General features: G+C 42.3%; 1 protein-coding gene across 1 annotated transcript in view; it reads right to left on the bottom strand.

The window, feature by feature from the left end:
* Positions 1 to 9,885: 9,885 nt before the first annotated feature.
* TULP1 (TUB like protein 1) overlaps positions 9,886 to 24,322 on the bottom strand; it is a 667,605-nt gene continuing 653,168 nt past the window's right edge. Inside the window, exon 10 of the mRNA XM_040422218.1 lies at positions 9,886 to 10,019. Within this exon, the coding sequence (XP_040278152.1) occupies positions 9,886 to 10,019 (134 nt within the window). The remainder of the gene's footprint in view (positions 10,020 to 24,322) is intronic.

Below are 24,322 nucleotides of genomic sequence, written 5' to 3'. Positions count from 1 at the left end.
TGTTGAAGCAGGGCTGTGGTGCCACGCTCCACATACTGCCCACAGATTCTACAAATGGCCATGCTGACATCCTCCGACAGCTTGATGAAAAATTGCCACATCGCTGATTATCGCATTTCCCCACCACCACTCCGTGCTGACTGCCTGCTCACGCTGCCTCCGTGAACCCCTGCACCGCTATTTATTTCCAGACAGGTAGGCTCCTGTGTATCAAACGGTCTACCTCGGGCACGTTTGGCTCCTGCCACCACTCTGCTGCCACCCTGCTGACTCACAGCTACGCTACAACCCTGCTGAATCAGCTGTTGCCTCATGTGCAAGCTGCCATCCTCTTCCTCTGATGATGAGGATGATGATAAAGCCCCCTCTTCACCCGGCTCCCATGAGCGATCGGCTAAATCATCATGCACTACTGTCTGAACATCACTGATGTCACCCTTTCCAGTCTCAGGGCCACGTGCCTGACCGCTTGCAACACCAACTCCCACATGACTCTTGTCATCGCTACTTGCCCGCCTACCAGAAGTAGCAGCAGTTCTCTCCTCTACATTTTGGATGGGCAGTAGCTGCTGACTGTCCTCTAGAAGCTGAAAATGAAAGAGGCAGGTAGGGCACAGAGCTTGTTCCTGGGCCATGCCAACTAAGCGTGGTGGAATCCACCGACTCCTGTCTGGGAGTGTCTGATGTCACTTAAATTGAAGACCGAGATTCAAGGACAGCTGGGTTGCTGGTCAAAACACAACCGCTGATTGAAACTCTGTCAGACATACTGTACTGTAACAGTACCTGTAAGGGTAAAAATGCAGTAGTGTCAGGCTGCAATTTCACCCCTGAAACAAGGGTGAATGGATGTATTTATATATGAAAATGTGAGCACCCTAAAATGTGTAGTATCAGGCTACAATTTCACCCCAGAATCAAGGATGAATGGATACACATACAGTATATATTAAAAAAATATATAAACACCACAAAACTTGTAGTATCTGGCCGCATTTTCACCCCATAATTAGGGATTAACGGATATACATATGTATAATAGAACTTGAGCACCCTAAAATGTGTAGTGTCGGGGGCGGAGCTAGCCACGTCAGGAAATGGCCGCTTGAATCGAGAGCTCCTCACAGCAGCACTAGTAAATAGCTAATTAACGGGTTCCCACCCAGCAATATGATGGGGAAACCTAACAAAGACAAGCCTAAGGAGATGCTGACGACTCCTAGACATGCCAGGGGACAATCCGACTTGGATAAATACTTAAAAAAGAAGTTATCCTCCCCAGCAGCAAGATCCAAGATGGCGCAGGACGCTGCCGCCGCTCTGACCTGCACAGAAGACTCCGACGATGAGGGCTCCTGTGCCATGTCTGAGACACACAGTGAGCGAGGCTCGATTCCCATCACCAGAGCCTTGCTCAAAGAAGCCCTAGCCCTCGCTTTTGACCCCGTCATGAAAGAGCTCTCTGCCATTAAAACGGAGATAAGGCAGACGGGACACAGAGTGGCAGCCCTGGAAGACTCTCAGTCTGCTCTAACTAAACATAGTTGTGCACTACAATCTAAAGTGGAGGAGGTGCGTGATCAGATGAACACAGCTTTCCTGCACCTGGAAGACCAGGAAAACAGAAGCCGGAGGAAGAATATTCGCATAAGAGGTGTACCTGAAAGCGTGCAGAGAGACGACATTCTAGATACGGTCAGCCAAATTTTCTCCTCCCTTATTGGCCCAGAGCAGGCAAAGTCAGTAATTATAGAAAGAGCCCACAGGGCCCTCAGGCCTAAACCGCCGCCAGAAGCCCCGCCGCGCGACATTATCTGCGGCTTGCTCAGCTATGTGGATTCGTCTGCCATCTTAACTGCCGCCAGACACAAGGGCAATGTAATGCTTGAAGGCTGTAAAATCCAGCTGTTCCAAGACCTAGCAGCTAGCACTCTAGCTAAAAGGAGACAACTCAAGCCTCTGACGGACCTTCTTAGGGAGAGACGCCATCCCTTGCGCTGGCTTTTTCCATTCGGCCTTTGCGCTACTATTAACGGAAAACAGATCGTTATCCGTCATCCAGAGGAGCTTGCTAAAATGTGGGATGCTTTACAAGTTGAGCCCCTGGACATCCCCTCGTGGTTGCCGATGTCCGGTGACATGAAGATGCCACCCTTACCTGCTACTGAAGATTGGCGTGTAGCTAAGAAGTTCAAGTCACCTCAGGCGAAGAAGCGCCAGGCAGAACTCCAGGACACTTGAAACTAGCCTGCAACATCTAGGATCATTCTACCTTATATGTCTTGATCGCATACTTGTCATGGTCGGTTCGCCTCATCATCGCCACTGCCTTAGTAGCCTGTTTGGTATACATGGTTATCAGAGGGTATTGGGTTTTGGACGTGGTGGTGGTGAGGTGATGGCCACATTTTTCTTTCTCTCCACACGCAGAGGAATATATATATGCTATTGTGTTCTAGTTTATTATGATTTTATTAACTGATTCCTAAGTTTTTCCTCCTCGTTACAAGGTTTCTGGGGGATGTCCGATGTGAGAAATGGGTTATCCCAACTGCCACTTAGGTGGGAACTCACAGTTTCTGGCACTAGGAGAGGGAATGGGAGCATTGTTCTGAGATATGATATGGCATGTTTCCATTACCCTCCTTACCCCTCTCCTGGCCAGCCTTTCTGAGATGTGCTGTGAGGGCTCGCTTAGGCTTGGTGTATTTCACAGTCTTCTCCTCCCTCTATCCTACTCTCATTCCCATTCTTATTTCTATTCTTTTCACCTTTCGCAAAATACTCTAACCCCCTCCCCCCCCTCTTTCTCTCTATTCCCTCCCTCCGCTTTGCTCTACTCTTCAGGTCCCCCGACCTTACCCTTTCTTTCTTTTAAGTTATTTCCTCCCTTACAGGAGGTTTTACCTCGTTGCTTCTAACTGAATATTAACATGCTCAATTGTGTTGTTATATACCCTGTATATAGTTCGTCAAAATGGGTCCTACATCCGAAAACATTTGCTTCACCGGTATGCAACTTCTTATTCTGCTATGCAAACTTCTTTCACCTATAGATCCTATAAAGGTAACATCACTAAATGTAAATGGACTTAATGTCCCCCAAAAGAGGAGTCAGGTCTTCCATATGCTAAGGAGGGAGAGGGCAGACCTATTGTTTCTGCAGGAGACACACTTTAGACATAACCGTATTCCGGCCCTCTTCACTAAACATTACACTAAATGGTTCCATAGTTCCCACTCTTCTGCCTCTAGAGGTGTTTCCATTGGGATTAAAGCTAATACCCCCTTTCAACTACAGGCACAATATATTGATCCTGAGAGTAGGTACTTGTTCCTAAAAGGTACACTTTATGGCAGTAAACTGACCCTTGTTAACATCTATGCTCCCAACTCTAGACAAATACCCTGGCTAATTAAGATGTTAAGATCACTACAAGACTTTAAAGAAGGAGTGTTAATCCTTGGAGGCGACCTAAACCTTACCCTTGATCATCCCATGGATTCTACCTCTAATACCCCAAAATATTCCTCTGCACAAATGTGTAAGTTACGTAAAGCTTTAGCCGCACACCAGATATCAGACACCTGGAGGCTGGCTCACCCCAGTGACAGGGACTTTACTTTACAGCGCTTGGATTACCTGTTTGTGTCCAATTATGTACTGGATAAGCTAATATCCTCTACCATTGGTCAGATCACTATCTCGGACCATGCTCCTGTCTCTCTGGTGATTCAGCTGAAAGGTCTTCCTCCTAAAGCTTGGTCATGGAGATTGAATGAAACCCTGTTGGAAAATGATAGGGACAGACTTAGATTGGAGGAAAAGCTAGTAGCCTTTTTTGACTTAAATAACACCCCTCTTATGGATAAGGCCATGATATGGGAAGCCCATAAGGCATTCATTAGAGGCGAGCTCATATCCCTGGGATCCTGGGTTTGGAAGCAAAGGTCACTTAAGATAGATTCCATATTAGCTCAAATTTCTGCTTTAGAAAGCATCAACAAAAGTAGCCCCTCAGAAACCCATTATAATGATATTATTAAACTAAGATGCCAATTGAAGGATTTATTAAATATCAAATCAGACAAAGCCCTTAGGTCAGCCAAATATAAGCTCTATATTCATGGGGATAGAGGATCCAGACTCCTTTCGCAAATGATTGAGGGCCAAAGAGAGAAAGCCTTTATAGCCAGCGTTAAATCTGACAAAGGTCTGCATCTTACTAACACTCCTGCCATAGCAGAGGAATTTGCTGGATTTTATTCTGCCCTTTATAATCTAAAACCCGATGACCCTAGTCTTATGATTAATAAAATTAACAACTTCCTAGAAGCGGTCAAAGTCCCAACTTTAACAATTGAGGATAAAGACATGTTACTCTTCCCGGTGACTTTAGGTCTACCCATAATATATTCTAAAAAATTTAAAAATACCCTCGCCCCGCAGCTAGTAAATTTATGTAACTCTTTACTAAATGGAAAATCCCTTCCGCCACAATCACTAATCGCTCAGATAACAGTTATCCCTAAAGAAGGGAAAGACCCCACTAAATGTAGCAGCTACAGACCAATTTCTCTGCTCAACGTTGATGTTAAACTCTGGGCCAAGCTTCTAAGCTTTAGGATAGCAAAATTACTCCCTAAGCTTATAGGTGAGGAACAGGTAGGCTTTGTGAAGGGGCGAGAGGGTAAGCACAACGTTAGCAGAGTTTTACATGCCATATATTACGCTAAACAACACAAAGTCCCACTGACGCTCCTGGGAACGGATGCGGAAAAAGCATTCGATAGGGTTAACTGGGTTTTTATAGAAAATGCTTTACGCCACTTTGGATTTCCGCCCATGTTTATCTTAGCCATTTTTTCTCTTTATACAAGTCCCTCAGCTAGGGTCCTTGTTAATGGAACTTTATCCCCTCCTTTCCACATCTCCAATGGAACAAGACAGGGCTGCCCTCTCTCTCCTGCATTATTCATTTTATCTATGGAAATGCTTCTTTGTAATTTAAGAACATCAGAGGCTATTAAAGGTTTGAAAGTGAATGGGAGAACCCACTCACTGGCAGCCTTTGCGGATGACCTGCTCCTTTTTATAACGAATCCTAAAGTTGCAATCCCAGAGGTGATTAAGATATTTTCGGACTTTGGAGAAGTTTCGAATTTCAAAGTTAATTATGACAAATCTGAAATACTTAACATCACTGCCTCAGAGAAACACGTGTCAGTTATCAAAACTAGTACCTCCTTTCAATGGCCGAGAGAGGCTATTAAACACTTGGGGATCATGATCCCAGCAAACCCCTCATCCCTGTTTAAACTTAATTATGTCCCTTTATTTGACAAGGTTAAATCTTATCTGGCATCCATTAAGCTTCCCTTCCTTTCATGGTTAGGTAAGAAAAACCTATTATCCACATATGTCCTGCCGCAAATCCTCTATACCTTGAGAAGTCTGCCTATACCATTGTCAAACAAATACATTTCTGAATTCCGGAGTTTATTCAGTAGTTTTTTATGGTCCAACAAAAAACCACGCCTGGCTTACTCTCTTCTTATTAGAAAACATAACAAAGGTGGACTGTCCCTTCCAGACTTAAAAACTTACCTCCACGCTATACAGTTAGAGAGGTGGATTGAAATGTCCAGACCTCACAATAAAGCCCTACACGTTGATTTGGAGAAAGCTTTACTTGGAGATAATGCTCTTCACCGACTATGGGTTCAAGCACCTACCAAAAAAAGGAAAACCTCTCTAAGTGCCCTAACACGAGGTATGTTTCAGGTATGTGACAGTACCGAAGCCCTATCAATGTCCACAAACAAACTTTCCCCCATAGCTCCCTTATCTGTTCTCCCGTTTTACCTCAATAAAGGTGGAGGTGACTTTCATGGAGCTTGGAGGTACCTAAATGTACTCAAGGTATCTGACCTGATTAAAGCCACTGATCTATCAGAATTCTTGAAATTAGCCCAAACCCATATACCTAGTCATCTATGGTCCAGATTAATGGAATTAGATTTTGAATTATGTTGCAAAAAATTTAAGAAGATCGGTGTAGTGCCCCATAATGATCCCACATGGCTAGAAAACTATACTCTAATGCCAAATCCTCCCCCTAAAACTCTCTCAAAACTTTATTCCTAACTAATCCTGAACTCTTCAACTGAAATACCCATATACTTGAGGGCATGGGAAAGGGAACTACAGACTTCCCTGGCAGATGATGAGGTTAAAACTATATTACAACACTCCCATGGCTTCTCCAGATGCATACGCATTCAGGAAAACTCCTACAAAATATTATCAAGGTGGTACAAGACCCCAGACTTTCTTTACAGAGCCCACCTCTCGCCTTCTGACAAGTGCTAGAGATGCCAAGAAGAAAGAGGTTCCATTACCCATATTTGGTGGTCATGTAGGAAAGTCTTGAGTTTTTGGTCTGCAGTTGAGAGAATTATCAACAGAGTATGTAATTCAAAGATTTCCCTGACCCCTGCTCTTATATTACTGTGGCTGCCCCAGAAGAAGTTCAAGCCCTCTGCTAATAATTTGGCCACACACATGATAGCTGCAGCTAAATATATTATCCCTACCAAGTGGAGGAACTCAGACCCCCCCACCATTAAAGAATGGATAGAGAAAACTAGTTGGGAAAAAAGTAATAGACTTACATTTCTAAAGATTTGGCAACCATGGCTGGACTTTAATGGAACTTATCAGGGAACTTAAGTTCCTTACACTTATATTAAAGAAGTTGTGCATTCGCTCTCACTCGCACCTTTCTGACCTGACCTATACAGACCATTTTTGTAGAGAAGACTACAATCCTCTTACATTCCCTATACACTTAATACTTTCAGTGTCCATTTACTAAAATAATAGGCCCTTGTCAATGTTAATCTAGTATCCAACAGATCCCTCATTTTACTTACTCACTATGTTTTCTGCATTATAAAGGTGCTCCCGGATTACTAAACCTAATACAGACCCATCCGTTTACTGTGTTTTTTGTTTATATTGTCCTTTACTGTTCTGACAGTACTTTTGATCCTCGTAATTAGCAGGCAATTGATTTATCTAATATGTTCCTCTGTATCTGGATTGGAGAGGAAAGGGGTCGTATATAAATTACCTAGATACTACGTTTTATGCCTAGACTCATAAAAGGTATATGACCCTTCTCCTTCTGTTTTATACTTATGTCCATTCGTGTGGGGACTGCTCACCCAGATTTCAAGCTGCTTAATTCAGTGCCTTATATACTTTTGTCATTATGTACTTGTCATACCTTTCTTATTGTTATGAAAAATATTCATAAATAAAGAATTTACAAAAAAAAAAAAAATGTGTAGTGTCAGGCTGCATATTCATCCCAGAATCAAGGATGAATATATGTAATTATATATAAAAAAAATATATCAAGCACCTCAAAACTTGTAGTATAAGACCGCTATTTCACTCAAATTATACAATTAGGGATTAACGTATATACTTATGTATAATAAAATTACACAATCAAGGATTAACGTATTGAATTACATATAAAAGAACGTGAGCCCCCCAAATTCTGTAGTATCAGACAACAGTTTCACCCCAGTAACAGAATCAAGGATTACTGGAATTATTGAAAGTATGAAAGAATGAGAACCGCCTAAAATCTGTAATATTAGAACACTTTTTAACCCCAATTAGTGTAGCAAGGTGTAATAGAATAATTCCTATTAGCCTGTCTTTACACCGTTCAATTGCCCCCTGCTCTCTCCCAACAGTGTGGATAATGCCTCCCTATTATATCCCTACACTATGAATAATCTGTCCCTGAACTGCTTAATAGTAATTTTTTGTTAATAAATTATCTCCTAAAAACTGTCCCTAGTGCCTGTAACACCTCTCCCTGCACTAAGTTCACTGGAAAATGGCAGAGACCGGGCAGGAGGAGACTGTTTATAAGGCTGTGACATCACAGGGGCTGGCTCTCTTCTGATTGGCTATCTGCATGGCATTATGGGTAATTTCTCATTCCTGGGTTACTTACTTCCTCTTTCGAACATGTGCAGCAGCCATTTTAGAAAAAATACAATTTGTTACCACGAAGCATGAGAAAATTCGACTTGGGATCAATTGAATTTTTCCAGTTATTTGGATCGAATTCCACTTGGTCAACTTTGATTCCGTCATCTGTACTCATAAACTTAATGTCTGTAAAATACTATATTGAGTATAATAAAAAATTGTGTTTTTTCGTACAACCTAAGCAAAAATAATCTGGCCTTGAGATTTGTAATGGATATGTGATAAATATGCCTACACATGGTTGCTTAATAAATCATGGGGAATTTGTTATATATGCAAAGTCTTAACTAATGTTTACATTATTCCCAAAAAGTACAAAAAAAACCTGATATCTGAATCCAATGCCTATGAATTTTTTGTTGTTTTAGATCTTACCTGTGTGGCCACAGGTACTCTGAATTATAATTAGATACAAAATTAGGCTCAATTAAACAATAACATCGCTGAGATTTATGACCAAACATTCATAGATATTGGGAAATAATTGTAGATGTTACACTGTCAAGCTGCTCAGACCACCATTGTACTCGACTATCTGACTGAAAGTATTGGTGGATTTCTCATTGTGGTAGGTCCCTCTTGTTTTCATTTTATATCTAACTATACTGATATGCAAAAGGTGATTGACAATAATGTAGCTGAAACCTTGAAAAAAATGATTTCAGGAAACATCAACAAAGCACCCTACCTGAATGGTTACAGAAACTTAGCCCTACCAATTGGTTTAACTGTATATTTGGTTTGGTAGGAAGTCTATTACAAACTATAGCATATATTCTATATCTTATTCTTACTTTGTATTCACTTTTCTGTGTCTGTCTATGCTGTTGTAATCAAATTGGTAAGGTAAAGTTTTCCAATTGCAAAGATCTACCATTAGTTGGAATGAAGTAAAAGTGAAGATCTAGGGGTGGAATGTACTGTATATAGAAAGGTTATTTTAGACTTTTCCTTGTGGGTTGAAACTTGCTGTACCTGAAAGGGTTAATCTTTTGTTTCGCAGACACATAGCTATCCCAGCCCCAACACCAGCATAGACTGGTTAAGAGACCCATAATTTGATAAGCTCCCAGCCTCAAAAAAGAAGACTTGTTAAGAGACATATAGTTTGCTAAACTTCCAACCCCCCAGTCTTAGGTCTTGGTACAAAACTGTACTAGATAACAGTTTGCGCACTCCATATTCCTTTGTTCTAATATTGTCTATAAGGATGAATTGGACTGGGCAAGGGTATAAAAAGTCAGTGCATCATTCTGGGCAGTTTTTTGACACAAGATGTCTTGTTAGCTTGCTATTGTCTATGGTTGAAGATTGATCCTAGGTAGGGCACGCACCATATGAACTGACCCATTGACGAGACGAAGCAAAGTGATATTTTTCTTTCTTCTGTATGCCTTTTTTAAATGTTTTATTTATCTATTTTCACTTAAGTACATTATCATATTGCTTTGGTTATTTGCTATATCTGCTAAATCGTGGTAAAATCACTTATTTCACTGAATGGTCAGGTGATAGATTCATTTTTGTAACACAATCCAAAGTTAACCCTTTAAAACACTATTGCACAATAAACACTCTTAATAGCATTGTCCATACATTACATTTATATGGGGAGGAACAGTAGAATCCAAATTCAAAATAAATAAATAAAACTAGGTGGTTTAGATTTTTATTTAAGTGTTGACTTTATAAGATCTGAAGCAGATACATACAAAAAAAATGAGACATTTAGTGTTCCTTTTTATTTTATAAATATTTTTTTTCATGTATTGATAATAGACATAATCCAATTGAAATCCTTGGATACATCACTCGCATGCTAACTTTCCATCAAAGCTAGATAGTGCAATTGCAAATGCTTGAACTGCGCACATGGGGTATTTAAAGTCCATGGTAAATGCATCATCTGCTATGCGACCAAATTGCATGATGATATAATCAACTGTGAAGCAAAAATAAAGAAAAATCTGCTTGTTATATCTCATAGTTGTATTATAAATTAATCTGCTTATCCTGCCTGTCTTATTTTGTTCACTGCACAGGTTTTTTTTTATTTATTTTTTTTACAAGAATTTGCGTTTAGAATGTGACTTTAACCACTTAAGGACCACAGGTTTATACCCCCCTAGTGACCAGGCCCTTTTTTTACAAATCGGCACTTCACAACTTTAACGGTTTATTGCTCGTTCATGCAACTTGGCACCCAAATGAATTTTACCTCCTTTTCTTCTCACAAATACAGCTTTCTTTTGGTGGTATTTGATTGCTGCTGAGATTTTTCGTTTTTCTGATAATAATCAAAATAGACCGCAATTTTCTCAAAAAAAGTGTATTTTTAACTTTTTCTGGTAAAATTGTTCAAATATAATTATATTTCTATACAAGTTTGTGTCAGAATTTATTGTGCTACATGTATATTTATTGGTTTGTGCAAAAGTTATAGCGTTTACAAACTATGGTACAAAAATGTGAATTTCCACATTTTGAAGCAGCTCTGACTTTCTGAGCACCTGTCATGTTTCTTGAGGTGCTAGAATGCCAGGATAGTATAAATAACCCCCAAATGACCCAATTTTAGAAAGAAGACACCCCAAAGTATTCGCGGAGGGGCATGTTGAGTTCATGTATGATTTTAATTTTTTTCACAAGTTAGTGGAAAATGACACTTTCTGAGGAATAAAAAAAAAATAATAAAGTTTCCATTTCTGCTAACTTCTGGCAAAAAAATAAAAAATCTCCCACGGACTCACTATGCCCCTCAGTGAATACCTTGGGGTGTCTACTTTCGGAAATGGGGTCATTTGTGGGGTGTGTTTACTGTTCTGGCATTTTGGGAGGGGCTAAATTGTGAGCAACCCTGTAAAGCCTAAAGGTACTCGTTGGACTTTCGGCCCCTTTACGCACCTAGGCTGCAAAAAAGTGTCACACATGTGGTATCGTCATACTCAGAAGAAGTAGGACAATGTGTTTTGGGGTGTATTTTTACATATACCCATGCTGGGTGAGAGAAATATCTCTGTAAAATTACAACTTTGTATAATTTTTTTTTAAAAGTTGTCATTTACAGAGATATTTCTCTCACCCAGCATGGGTATATGTAAAAATAAACCCCAAAACACATTGCCCTACTTCTTCTGAGTACGGCGATACCACATGTGTGACACTTTTTTGCAGCCAAGATGCGCAAAGGGGCCCAAATTCCAATGAGTACCTTTAGGATTTCACAGGGCATTTTTACGCATTTGGATTCTGTGAGGGGTATGGTGAGTTCATGTAAGATTTTATTTTTTGTTACAAGTTAGTGGAATATAAGACTTTGTAAGAAAAAACAAAAAAATAACTATTTCCGCTAACTTGTGGCAAAAAAATAAATCTTCTATGAACTCGCCATGCCCCTCAAAAGTGATCTTTATAGCGCCGCAGCGATTTTACGTTGTTTTTGCAGTTATCAAAAAAAAATATTAAAAAATTCTGTCACTGCGGTGGGGTGGACTGAACGCAAGTGTGCGCACAAGATCAGGCCTGATCAGGCGAACACTGCGTTTTTTGTAGAGCCTAAGGTGACCCTAATGTACTGATATAGATCTAATTGCGATCAGTCTTGATCACTTACAGATACTATATAGTACTAGTGCTGATTAGCGACAGCGATGACGCTAAGCAGCGACTAATTAGTGACTGCGTTGCGGTGGGCTGGGCACTAACTACCGAACAAGTAGCTAACTAACTGGCGGTGATAAGGGACCCATTCACACGTCCGCAATTCTGTTCCGCATTTTGCGGAACGGAATTGCGGACCCATTCATTTCTATGGGGACAGACTTTGTCCTGCTCGGATCCGGAATTGTGGATCTGCACTTCCGGGTCCGCACTTCCGTTCCGCAAAAATATAGAACATGTCCTATTCTTGTCCACAATTGCGGACAAGAAAAGGCATTTTCTATATAGTTCTGGCAATGTGCGGATCCGCAAAATGCGGAAAGCACATTGCCGGTGTCCGTGTTTTGCGGATCCGTGGATCTGCAAAACACATACGGACGTCTGAATGGAGCCTTACAGGGGGGTGATCAATGACAGGGGGTGATCAGGGAGTCTATATGGGGTGATCAGGGGTTAATAAGGGGTTAATAAGTGACATGGAGGGGGGTGTAGTGTAGTGTGGTGATTGGTGCTACTTACAGAGCTGCCTGTGTCCTCTGGTGGTCGATCCAAGCAAAAGGGACCAGGTAGCAGGTATATTAGACGCTGTTAACAAAACAGCGTCTAATATACCTTTCTGATGTTAAAAAAATCATCGCTGGCAGGCTGTAGATCAACTTCTCAGATGCGCCCCGCTGTGAACGCACGCGCATGCGCGTTCACGCGAAATCTCGGCTCTCACGAGATGACGCCAATAGGCGTCACTGAGACTGCCGCCGCCCGGACACCTTTCGGCGTTACGTGTCCGGCAAGAGGTTAAGGGAATTGATTGACTTTCTTCTTGCCTTATTTTTACCACTCTGTCACATTAACCCCTTCCATTTTCCACTCTCCTGACACATCCTAAGGGCTCATGCACACGAACACATTTTTTTTAAGTGTCCAATCCGTTTTTTTAGCAGACCGTATGCGGGCCCATTCATTTGAATGGGTCCGCAAAAAAGAAGAAGTTACTCCGTGTGCATTCTGTTTTCATATGCAAGTATGTCCGTTCTGCAAAAAAATAGAACATGTCCAATTGTCCGCGTTCATGGATAAGGATAGTACTGTTCTATTGGGGGCCAGCTGTTCCGACCTGCAAAATACGGAATGCACACGGACGTCATCCGTATTTTTTGAGGATCCATTTTTTGCGGACTTCAGAATACATACAGACATGTGTATGAGCCCTAAATTTTCAAATATGGTATGTCACTTTATGTGGTAATAACTTTGAAATGTTTTTACTTATCCAAGCCAATCCAATAGTTTTTATGACACATCATACTTCTTGTCAGTCATAAATTTAGGTTCTTCCTATTTCTAAAAAAAAAATAAAAAATTGCATTTGAATTTCTCAGATTTTAAGACAGATATTGATACCTCACAAAATAGTTACAAAAAAAAATAACATTTGCCATATGTCTACATTATGCTGACATAATTCCAATCTAGGCATAAATGAATGCATATAAACAAAATTGTCTGCTTTTTTGTTTAACATTGCGAATAAAGTGCATAAGTTGCAAGCATTAGCAGTTTCTTTGATATAACTGATGTGCGCTGATTGATACGTTGTGACAGTATCTGTTAAAAAAGTTATAAGGAACAGGAAAAAATCCACCGTAGATCTACTTTTCTCATATCACCTATAAATAGCTTGACATCTGAAGTAAATGTATCATATGAATACTTAGCATCACTCATATACACTATTCAAGATCTATTTGCATTGTTACATTTTCATCCTAAGTAAGCCAGAAGGAGTAGTGGATGTTATATTCTCTTACCTATGCCGCCAGGGGTAGAAGGGAAAAGAATGATCAGCAGTGTATGGAGCGCTCCGGCCACCAAAAGGTACATCTGTCATGATGAATATCCTGCTCCAGTCCCTCTTTTTATCATGCTGGCGGGACTGGTATGTCGGCTGCATCAGGAGAGGGAGGCGGCGCCGGCGTGCGTTCCATAGAAGGGAAGAGAAGGCGGTGGAACGCAAATGCGTTCCAATTGACAGGAAGTGACGGGTATGTGCGCTCCAAAGACCGGAAGTGACGCCGGCGGAGCGCACTAGACAGGGAATAAAACAGAATAACACAGTAATAGTATTATCTAAGGAGCAGAAAAGAAATATTGAAAAAGGATACCTCCTGCGGCATGGTCCTATGGGATCTATTTAGGATACCTAAGGGAATTGTGAAAAGCATAAAATATTAGTATTTGTAAGAATAACGATGGAGATGAATAAACTACGGCAATATATATATACTGGCAACGCAGAAGTCAACTGTCTCTTACAACATTTATCATCATAATTCTGTAAAAACAACTGAACCATAGTTTCATCGTCCACAATATGCAATAAATGTTTATCCAGAATTAATATTTTTGACGTCACAATCAGGCAAGAGGTTACATAAACGCATATAGTTAGCATATAGTATAGATGACAGACAACACCTTGTCTTACACTGAGGAAGAGATATCCACAGTCTTATCCCAAGTAACCTTGGCAAATGAGTTCCTTCAAACCCCAGTGGCGGATCTCCAGACAAGAGACCTTGAAAAGGAATCAAGGAGACTCCAGAGTTACGAACTCCACAGCGTAACTTTTGCGGAGTACATAAAAACACAACGAATCCCAAGGGGATTAAGAATGAGAATCAAACCAACCTTTTTCAGAGAAAATAAAGAATATTGCACACGATTCGAGCAAATCTTAAATAAGTGCTCATTTGACCTAATGACAGTTACCCTCAAATACCTACAAACAGCGATAACAGATACGAAAATGAAGATCCATTCCATTGAACTTCAACTACAAGCAATTATATCCTCTGAGGAATACAAAAAGCTCCAAGACAAAATCTCTTCAACCCTAATGACAGCCAGAAAGGAAATTGAAACAACCAAAAGGAAGAAATTCCTACGGGATTGTGATGATTACAGAAATAATAACGTCTACAACTGGTCGGAGCGAAACCAACGCACTAGAGACAGATCCTCATCTAGAGACTCACAGATGTCCATTTCTAGCAATGAACAATCAAGACAACCAAACCGCGGGTTCCGGAAAACACGAGGTACCAATCAAGGAAGCAGAGTCGGAGAAGTCAACACGAACCTGAACACCACCAGGATCACCAGATCACCGGTAGTAACATTAGATTAGAAAACACATTCATTAGTGATCAATATCTCATCGGAACTGTTAAGTCCAGCTGAATTGGAGCTGCTGCAGAAAGGGTTATCCTTCTGCCCTTCATATCATCTGGATACCTTTCAGCTGGACTTTTTTAGAAATGTACGCTTAAAAGCGCATTTCTCAAAAACTATGTCAGATACTACACAGGAGGTTTCCACAAAGATCTCCATTACCCAGTTAGGGTTGCGTAACAAGAGTACCTTTATACCGCCAAAAACACATTCTGCTATTGAAATATTTATTGAGCTAGTGCAAAAAGAAGTAGAGACATTTAAACAGGATGTCCGAAAAGGGAGATATAAATATAAAAACAACATTGATAACGTAGAAAGACAAGCACTTACCACCTTAAAAAAAGTCAAAACAAATAATAGTCAAACCAGCAGACAAAGGGGGTGCATTAGTGATAATGGATAAAACAAGATATATTGCTGAGATTCAACGTCAACTTCAAGATACTACAGTATACAAAATTCTAAACAGTAATCCATCATCCTTAATCACTAAAAAATACAGGACGTTTTAAAACATTATCAAACTAACAACATCATTGACACAAAAACAGTTACCTTTTTAACAAAATCTCACCCCATCACTCCAGTATTTTACATACTTCCCAAAATTCATAAAGATCTGACCAACCCACCAGGAAGACCAATAGTAGCCTTTAACGGACTCACTGTTGTCTCCTTTAGCTATATTTCTTGAAAAAATACTCACCCCGCTGATCAGAAATACTAAGTCCTTCCTCCTTGATACCACATCCTTTCTCACAATCATCCACGGTCTAGAAACACTCTCCCCAGACACTCTTTTAGTGCCGTGGGACGTCACAAGCTTATATACGTCGATACAACACCCCAAAGGAATTTCCGCAGTACACAAGCTGCTTCAGAACAACCAGATAGACAAAGACGTCATCTCACTCAGCATGGACCTTTTGACTCTTGTCCTACATAATAATTTTTTCCTCTTCCAAGACACCTATTATATGCAGATACAAGGAACGGCAATGGGGTCTAAACAAATAATAGTCAAACCAGCAGACAAAGGGGGTGCATTAGTGATAATGGATAAAACAAGATATATTGCTGAGATTCAACGTCAACTTCAAGATACTACAGTATACAAAATTCTAAACAGTAATCCATCATCCTTAATCACTAAAAAAATACAGGACGTTTTAAAACATTATCAAACTAACAACATCATTGACACAAAAACAGTTACCTTTTTAACAAAATCTCACCCCATCACTCCAGTATTTTACATACTTCCCAAAATTCATAAAGATCTGACCAACCCACCAGGAAGACCAATAGTAGCCTTTAACGGACTCACTGTTGTCTCCTTTAGCTATATTTCTTGAAAAAATACTCACCCCGCTGATCAGAAATACTAAGTCCTTCCTCCTTGATACCACATCCTTTCTCACAATCATCCACGGTCTAGAAACACTCTCCCCAGACACTCTTTTAGTGCCGTGGGACGTCACAAGCTTATATACGTCGATACAACACCCCAAAGGAATTTCCGCAGTACACAAGCTGCTTCAGAACAACCAGATAGACAAAGACGTCATCTCACTCAGCATGGACCTTTTGACTCTTGTCCTACATAATAATTTTTTCCTCTTCCAAGACACCTATTATATGCAGATACAAGGAACGGCAATGGGGTCTAATGTAGCCCCCCCATATGCTAACAGTTACATGACAGATGTAGAGGAGTCACATATCTATCTAAACCCACTTTTCCAACAATTTAGCCGTCTATGGAAACGATATATAGATGATGTCTTCTTCATCTGGTTGGGATCCATTGACACACTTTTACAATTTCATCAGTTTCTTAATTAAATCTATCTGGAATTACAGTTCACTATTAGGGATGAGCGAACCCGAACTGTATAGTTCGGGTCCGTACCGAATTTTGGGGTGTCCGTGACACGGACCCGAACATTTTCGTAAAAGTCCGGGTTTGGGTTCGGTGTTCGGCGCTTTCTTTGCGCTTTTTGAAAGGCTGCAAAGCAGCCAATCAACAAGCGTCATACTACTTGCCCCAAGAGGCCATCACAGCCATGCCTACTATTGGCATGGCTGTGATTGGCCAGTGCAGCATGTGACCCAGCCTCTATATAAGCTTGGGTCACGTAGCGCTGCACGTCACTCTGCTGATACAAGCGTAGGGAGAGGTTGCAGCTGCGACGTTAGGGCGAGATTAGGCAGTGATTAACTCCTCCAAAACACTTAAGACAGTGATCGATCTACAGCTGTAGATCATTGAACTGCTGCTATTCAATTGCTCACTGTTTTTAGGCTGCCCAGAGCGTTTTTCAGTCACATTTTTCTGGGGTGATCGGCGGCCATTTTGTGGCTTGTGGTGCGCCAGCACAAGCTGCCACCAAGTCCATTTAACCATCAATAGTGTGGTTATTTTTTGCTATATCCTACATCAGGGGCAAGCTGTCACCAAGTCCATTTAACCATCAATAGTGTGGTTATTTTTTGGCTATATCCTACATCAAGGGCAAGCTGCCACCAAGTCCATTTAACCATCAATAGTGTGGTTATTTTTTGGCTATATCCTACATCAGGGGCAAGCTGCCACCAAGTCCATTTAACCATCAATAGTGTGGTTATTTTTTGGCTATATCCTACATCAGGGGCAAGCTGCCACCAAGTCCATTTAACCATCAATAGTGTGGTTATTTAAATCTATCCCTAAAAGGGTATATTAGATTGAAGGTGCTGATAGGGTCATTCTCAATAACTTCACACACACGCTACTGTGCATATCCAAGTCTAATTCTGTCAGTAAACGTATACCTGTCACCCAGCACCTAAATAATAGGCCTCAAATTTATATTCAGCTAAATCTGTGGCTATTGCTGTAGCTGCTCAAGTTATTTTGTGTCCGTCAAAGCACAGTTTTTGTTCTGGGTTGAAATACAATTCCCAACCTAGCAATTTTCTAAATTAGTGGTTTCTGCTGTATCAGGCCTACTTTAAATCTATCCCTAAAAGGGTATATTAGATTCAAGGTGCTGATAGGGTCATTCTCAATAACTTCACACACACGCTACTGTGCATATCCAAGTCTAATTCTGTCCGTAAACGTATACCTGTCACCCAGCGCCTAAATAATAGGCCTCAAATTTATATTCAGCTAAATCTGTGGCTATTGCTGTAGCTGCTCAAGTTATTTTGTGTCCGTCAAAGCACAGTTTTTGTTCTGGGTTGAAATACAATTCCCAACCTAGCAATTTTCTAAATTAGTGGTTTCTGCTGTATCAGGCCTACTTTAAATCTATCCCTAAAAGGGTATATTAGATTCAAGGTGCTGATAGGGTCATTCTCAATAACTTCACACACACGCTACTGTGCATATCCAAGTCTAATTCTGTCCGTAAACGTATACCTGTCACCCAGCGCCTAAATAATAGGCCTCAAATTTATATTCAGCAAAATCTGTGGCTATTGCTGTAGCTGCTCAAGTTATTTTGTGTCCGTCAAAGCACAGTTTTTGTTCTGGGTTGAAATACAATTCCCAACCTAGCAATTTTCTAAATTAGTGGTTTCTGCTGTATCAGGCCTACTTTAAATCTATCCCTAAAAAGGTATATTAGATTCAAGGTGCTGATAGGGTCATTCTCAATAACTTCACACACACGCTACTGTGCATATCCAAGTCTAATTCTGTCCATAAACGTATACCTGTCACCCAGCGCCTAAATAATAGGCCTCAAATTTATATTCAGCTAAATCTGTGGCTATTGCTGTAGCTGCTCAAGTTATTTTGTGTCCGTCAAAGCACAGTTTTTGTTCTGGGTTGAAATACAATTCCCAACCTAGCAATTTTCTAAATTAGTGGTTTCTGCTGTATCAGGCCTACTTTAAATCTATCCCTAAAAGGGTATATTAGATTCAAGGTGCTGATAGGGTCATTCTCAATAACTTCACACACACGCTACTGTGCATATCCAAGTCTAATTCTGTCCGTAAACGTATACCTGTCACCCAGCGCCTAAATAATAGGCCTCAAATTTATATTCAGCAAAATCTGTGGCTATTGCTGTAGCTGCTCAAGTTATTTTGTGTCCGTCAAAGCACAGTTTTTGTTCTGGGTTGAAATACAATTCCCAACCTAGCATTTTTCTAAATTAGTGGTTTCTGCTGTATCAGGCCTACTTTAAATCTATCCCTAAAAGGGTATATTAGATTCTAGGTGCTGATAGGGTCATTCTCAATAACTTCACACACACGCTACTGTGCATATCCAAGTCTAATTCTGTCCGTAAACGTATACCTGTCACCCAGCGCCTACATAATAGGCCTCAAATTTATATTCAGCTAAATCTGTCATTACTGCTGTGCCTGTATTAGTGTAATACGGTACCTAAATAGATAGCCAGATAGTGTTAGGTGTCTGTAAAAAAAGGCCTGAATTTGAATTCAATACATTGGGCCAAAAAAGATTTTTCTTATTGTGGTGAACGGTAACAATGAGGAAAACATCTAGTAAGGGACGCGGACGCGGACATGGTCGTGGTGGTGTTAGTGGACCCTCTGGTGCTGGGAGAGGACGTGGCCATTCTGCCACAGCCACACGTCCTAGTGAACCAACTACCTCGGGTCCCAGTAGCCAGCAGAATTTACAGCGATATTTGGTGGGGCCCAATGCCGTTCTAAGGATGGTAAGGCCTGAGCAGGTACAGGCATTAGTCAATTGGGTGGCCGACAGTGCATCCAGCACGTTCACATTATCTCCCACCCAGTCTTCTGCAGAAAGCGCACAGATGGCGCATGAAAACCAAGCCCATCAGTCTGTCACATCACCCCCATGCATATCAGGGAAACTGTCTGAGCCTCAAGTTATGCAGCAGTCTCTTATGCTGTTTGAAGACTCTGCTGGCAGGGTTTCCCAAGGGCATCCACCTAGCCCTTCCCCAGGGGTGGAAGAGATAGAATGCACTAACGCACAACCACTTATGTTTCCTGATGATGAGGACATGGGAATACCACCTCAGCACGTCTCTGATGATGACGAAACACAGGTGCCAACTGCTGCGTCTTTCTGCAGTGTGCAGACTGAACAATAGGTCAGGGATCAAGACTGGGTGGAAGACGATGCAGGGGACGATGAGGTTCTAGACCCCACATGGAATGAAGGTCGTGCCACTGACTTTCACAGTTTGGAGGAAGAGGCAGTGGTGAGACCGAGCCAACAGCGTAGCAAAAGACAAAGAGGGAGCAGTGGGCAAAAGCAGAACACCCGCCGTCAAGAGACTCCGCCTGCTACTGACCGCCGCCATCTGGGACCGAGCACCCCAAAGGCAGCTTCAAGGAGTTCCTTGGCATGGCACTTCTTCAAACAATGTGCTGACGACAAGACCCGAGTGGTTTGCACGCTGTGCCATCAGAGCCTGAAGCGAGGCATTAACTTTCTGAATCTTAGCACAACCTGCATGAACAGGCACCTGCATGCAAAGCATAAACTGCAGTGGAGTAAACACCTTAAAAACAAGGAAGTCACTCAGGCTCCCCCTGCTACCTCTTCTGCTGCTACCGCCTCGGCCTCTTCTGCTGCTGCCGCCTCGGCCTCTTCCTCCGCCTCTGGAGGAACGTTGTCACCTGCCGCCCAGCAAACATGGGCTGTACCACCAACACCACCACCTGCGTCACCAAGCATCTCAACCATGTCACACGGCAGCGTTCAGCTCTCCATCTCACAAACATTTGAGAGAAAGCGTAAATTCCCACCTAGCCACCCTCGATCCCTGGCCCTTAATGCCAGCATTTCTAAACTACTGGCCTATGAAATGCTGTCATTCAGGCTGGTGGACACAGACAGCTTCAAACAGCTCATGTCGCTTGCTGTCCCACAGTATGTTGTTCCCAGCCGGCTGTCACTACCAGAGCTTTGAGACGTTCTCACAGCTCTGTTTCTCCACCCCTGTGATGATGTCACTACTAGAGCTTGGAGGAGTTCTCACTGCTCTGTTTCTCCGCCCCTGGGATGAGGTCTTTACTTTCTGTTTCCTTCCTCCCAGCTGTTCCTCTTATGTTTGATTTCTCTGCCTTTAAATCACCCCTCCTCCTTTGTAGGGTGTGGATTATATTTCTCATTTGAGTTGTAGCTCTTGCTTGAGTATATTCACTAGTATGCTATAATTTCACTGGACCTGTGTTCTGCTGCAGCAAGTACTCTGGTTATTGCCAGCTGTCTTTGGATCCGTCTTCACTGCTGCTGCAGCTCCTTCAGCTAAGTGTGCAGACATTGTAGTGTATCTGTTTGTTTTCTGACTGGATCCGAGGCGACCACGGTTCCCTCCATATACTGAGCAGGGCAATGGTGGCCGTGCCCCTTCCACTATTGTAGGGGTTACAGTGGTCATCAGTCTTAGGTACGTGGGCATGCCTCGTTCCACCATTTGGATCCGGGCATGTGCTTAGCAGCATAGGGAGAGCTTTGAGGGTCTGACAGGGGTCACCCTTTATCCTCCCTAGTTTGGGTCCGGTCAGTAGCTCTATTTGCTGTGTATGCTCTTGTTGCTCACATACAGCCATGACATTATAATCCACCAAAACCGTCTTTTTTGACATGGATCCGCTTTCTGGCCTGGTTGACCGCATGCATGGTCTTTCTTTGGAGGTAGCGGATCTCCGTCAATCTATGACTCAGCTTCAAGCATTGGGCTCTGCTCCGGCCCATGGAGTCTGTTGCGAGCCAAAGGTCTCACTTCCGGAAACGTTCTCCGGGGGCAGTGAGAATTTTGTTCGCTTCAGAGAGGCATGCAAACTCTATTTTTGCTTGTGTCCCCATTCCTCTGGTAATGAGGAGCAGAGGGTGAGGATTGTCATCTCCCTGCTCAGGGGTAATGCTCAGACTTGGGCTTTTTCGCTGCCATCAGGGGATCACTCCCTTCGATCCGTGGAAAGATTTTTTGTGGCCCTGGGGCGGATATATGATGACCCGGATCGTGTTGCTCTGGCCGAATCTAACTTACGTTTTTTATGCCAGAACAAACTGTCTGCGGAGCTTTATTGTTCTGAATTTCGGAGATGGGCAGCTGATTCAGGTTGGAATTATGCGGCACTCCGGAGTCAGTTCTGTCATGGTCTCTCAGAGAGATTGAAAGATGCGTTTGCTTTCCATGAGAGACCAACGTCCTTAGAGTCTGCCATGTCATTGGCGGTACGCCTTGACAGGCGTCTAAGAGAAAGAAACGAGACCTCTCTGTCCAGCCATTGTCAGTCTAGGGGCAGTGGTGCGGACTCATTCAGTGTGCAGGGGCCTTATCCTGTCTCGGTCCCCTCTGAGGAGGAGCCCATGCAGCTAGGTCGACTTGCCCCTGATAAAAGAGGATTTAGTCCTCAGAGTATGGTGTCTTTTTGTTGTGGGGGCATAGGTCATTTGGCAAATGTTTGTCCGTCTAGGAGATTCTTGAACTGTACTAAGAGCGATAATAAGAGAAAAACCTCAAAAGGTAAATCATCAAACTCTGCTTCATCTGCTACTTTGGGCAAAGTTGATGTAGGAATTGATGCTTTTCCTCTGACCTGCAGTTCCCGTTTTCTCCTGTCTGCCAGGGTGGCGGTAGAGAGCAAAGTCATTTCTTGTGAGATTTTTGTCGATAGTGGAGCGGCCGTCAATCTTATTGACACTCAATTTGTAGCCATGCATGGTTTTCAGGTTTGCACATTAGAAAAGGATATACCTGTTTTTGCTATTGACTCTGCTCCACTCTCACAGAGATCTCTGAAGGGCATTGTTCACAATATCCGGTTAGCTGTAGGTGACACTCATGTGGAGGATATATCTTGTTTTGTCCTTAACGGATTGCCTTCTCCTCTAGTTTTGGGGTTACCCTGGCTCACTAGACATAACCCCACTATTGATTGGCAAGGAAGGCAAATAAATGAGTGGAGTGACTTTTGTAGAGAGAATTGTCTCACAGCGACTTTTGCAGAGGTGTCTACTAAAACTGTGCCATCATTTCTCTCTGATTTCTCGGACGTGTTTTCCGAGAGTGGTGTTCAGGAGCTACCTCCTCACCGGGAGTTTGACTGTCCCATTAACCTCATTCCCGGCGCCAAGCTGCCAAAAGCACGCCTCTACAATCTCTCACAACCGGAAAGAATCGCAATGCGAACCTATATCTCCGAGAGTCTCGATAAGGGGCATATTCGTCCCTCAAAATCACCTGTTGCCGCTGTTTTTTTTTTTGTTGAGACCTTGCCTAGATTTTAGGGAGCTGAACCGTATCACGATTCGCGATCCCTATCCCCTTCCTCTGATCCCGGACCTCTTCAACCAAATTGTTGGGGCCAAGGTTTTTTCCAAATTGGATTTGAGAGGCGCGAACAACCTGGTCAAGGTCAGAGAGGGGGATGAATGGAAAACGGCCTTTAATACCCCTAACGGGCATTTCGAGAATCTCGTTATGCCTTTCGGCTTGATGAATGCTCCGGCCGTCTTTCAGCATTTTGTTAACAGTATTTTCTACCATTTAATGGGGAAATTTGTATTGGTGTATCTTGATGATATTTTGATTTTTTCCCCTGATGTTCAGACCCATCAGGATCATCTTTTTCAGGTTCTGCAGATTCTGCGGGAAAATAAATTGTACGCCAAGCTGGAGAAATGTCTTTTTATGGTATCGGAGATTCAATTTCTGGGTTTTCTCCTCTCTGCTTCTGGTTTTCGCATGGATCCGGAGAAGGTCCGTGCTGTACTTGAGTGGGAGCTTCCTGAGAATCAGAAGGCATTGATGCGCTTTCTGGGTTTTGCGAACTATTACAGAAAGTTCATTTTGAATTATTCCTCTGTTGTCAAACCCCTCACTGACATGACAAAAAAGGGGGCGGATTTTTCCTCTTGGTCGGAGGAGGCGCTTGCAGCTTTTTCTAAGATTAAAGAGAGTTTTGCGTCTGCTCCCGTCTTGGTGCATCCTGATGTTTCCTTACCTTTTATTGTTGAGGTGGATGCTTCCGAGGTGGGTGTGGGTGCGGTTTTGTCCCAGGGCCCTTCTCCTGCCAAATGGCGACCCTGTGCCTTTTTCTCTAAAAAACTCTCCCCGGCAGAGAAAAACTATGATGTGGGAGATAGGGAGTTGTTGGCCATCAAGTTGGCTTTCGAGGAATGGCGCCATTGGTTGGAGGGGGTCAGGCACCCTATCACCGTTTTTACCGACCATAAGAATCTGGCATACTTGGAGTCGGCCAGGCGTATGAATCCGAGACAGGCCAGATGGTCTCTGTTCTTCTCCAGATTCAATTTTGTTGTTACATTCCGCCCTGGGATCAAAAATGGCTGATGCTCTCTCTCGCTGTTTTTCGGGAGGAGGAAACTCCGAGGACCCG

The sequence above is a fragment of the Bufo bufo genome, chromosome 3 (assembly GCF_905171765.1).
Source record: "Bufo bufo chromosome 3, aBufBuf1.1, whole genome shotgun sequence".
Classification (NCBI taxonomy): Eukaryota; Metazoa; Chordata; class Amphibia; order Anura; family Bufonidae; genus Bufo; species Bufo bufo.
The sequence above is the reverse complement of the archived record's forward strand: the minus strand, read 5'-3'. Positions and strand labels throughout refer to the sequence as shown.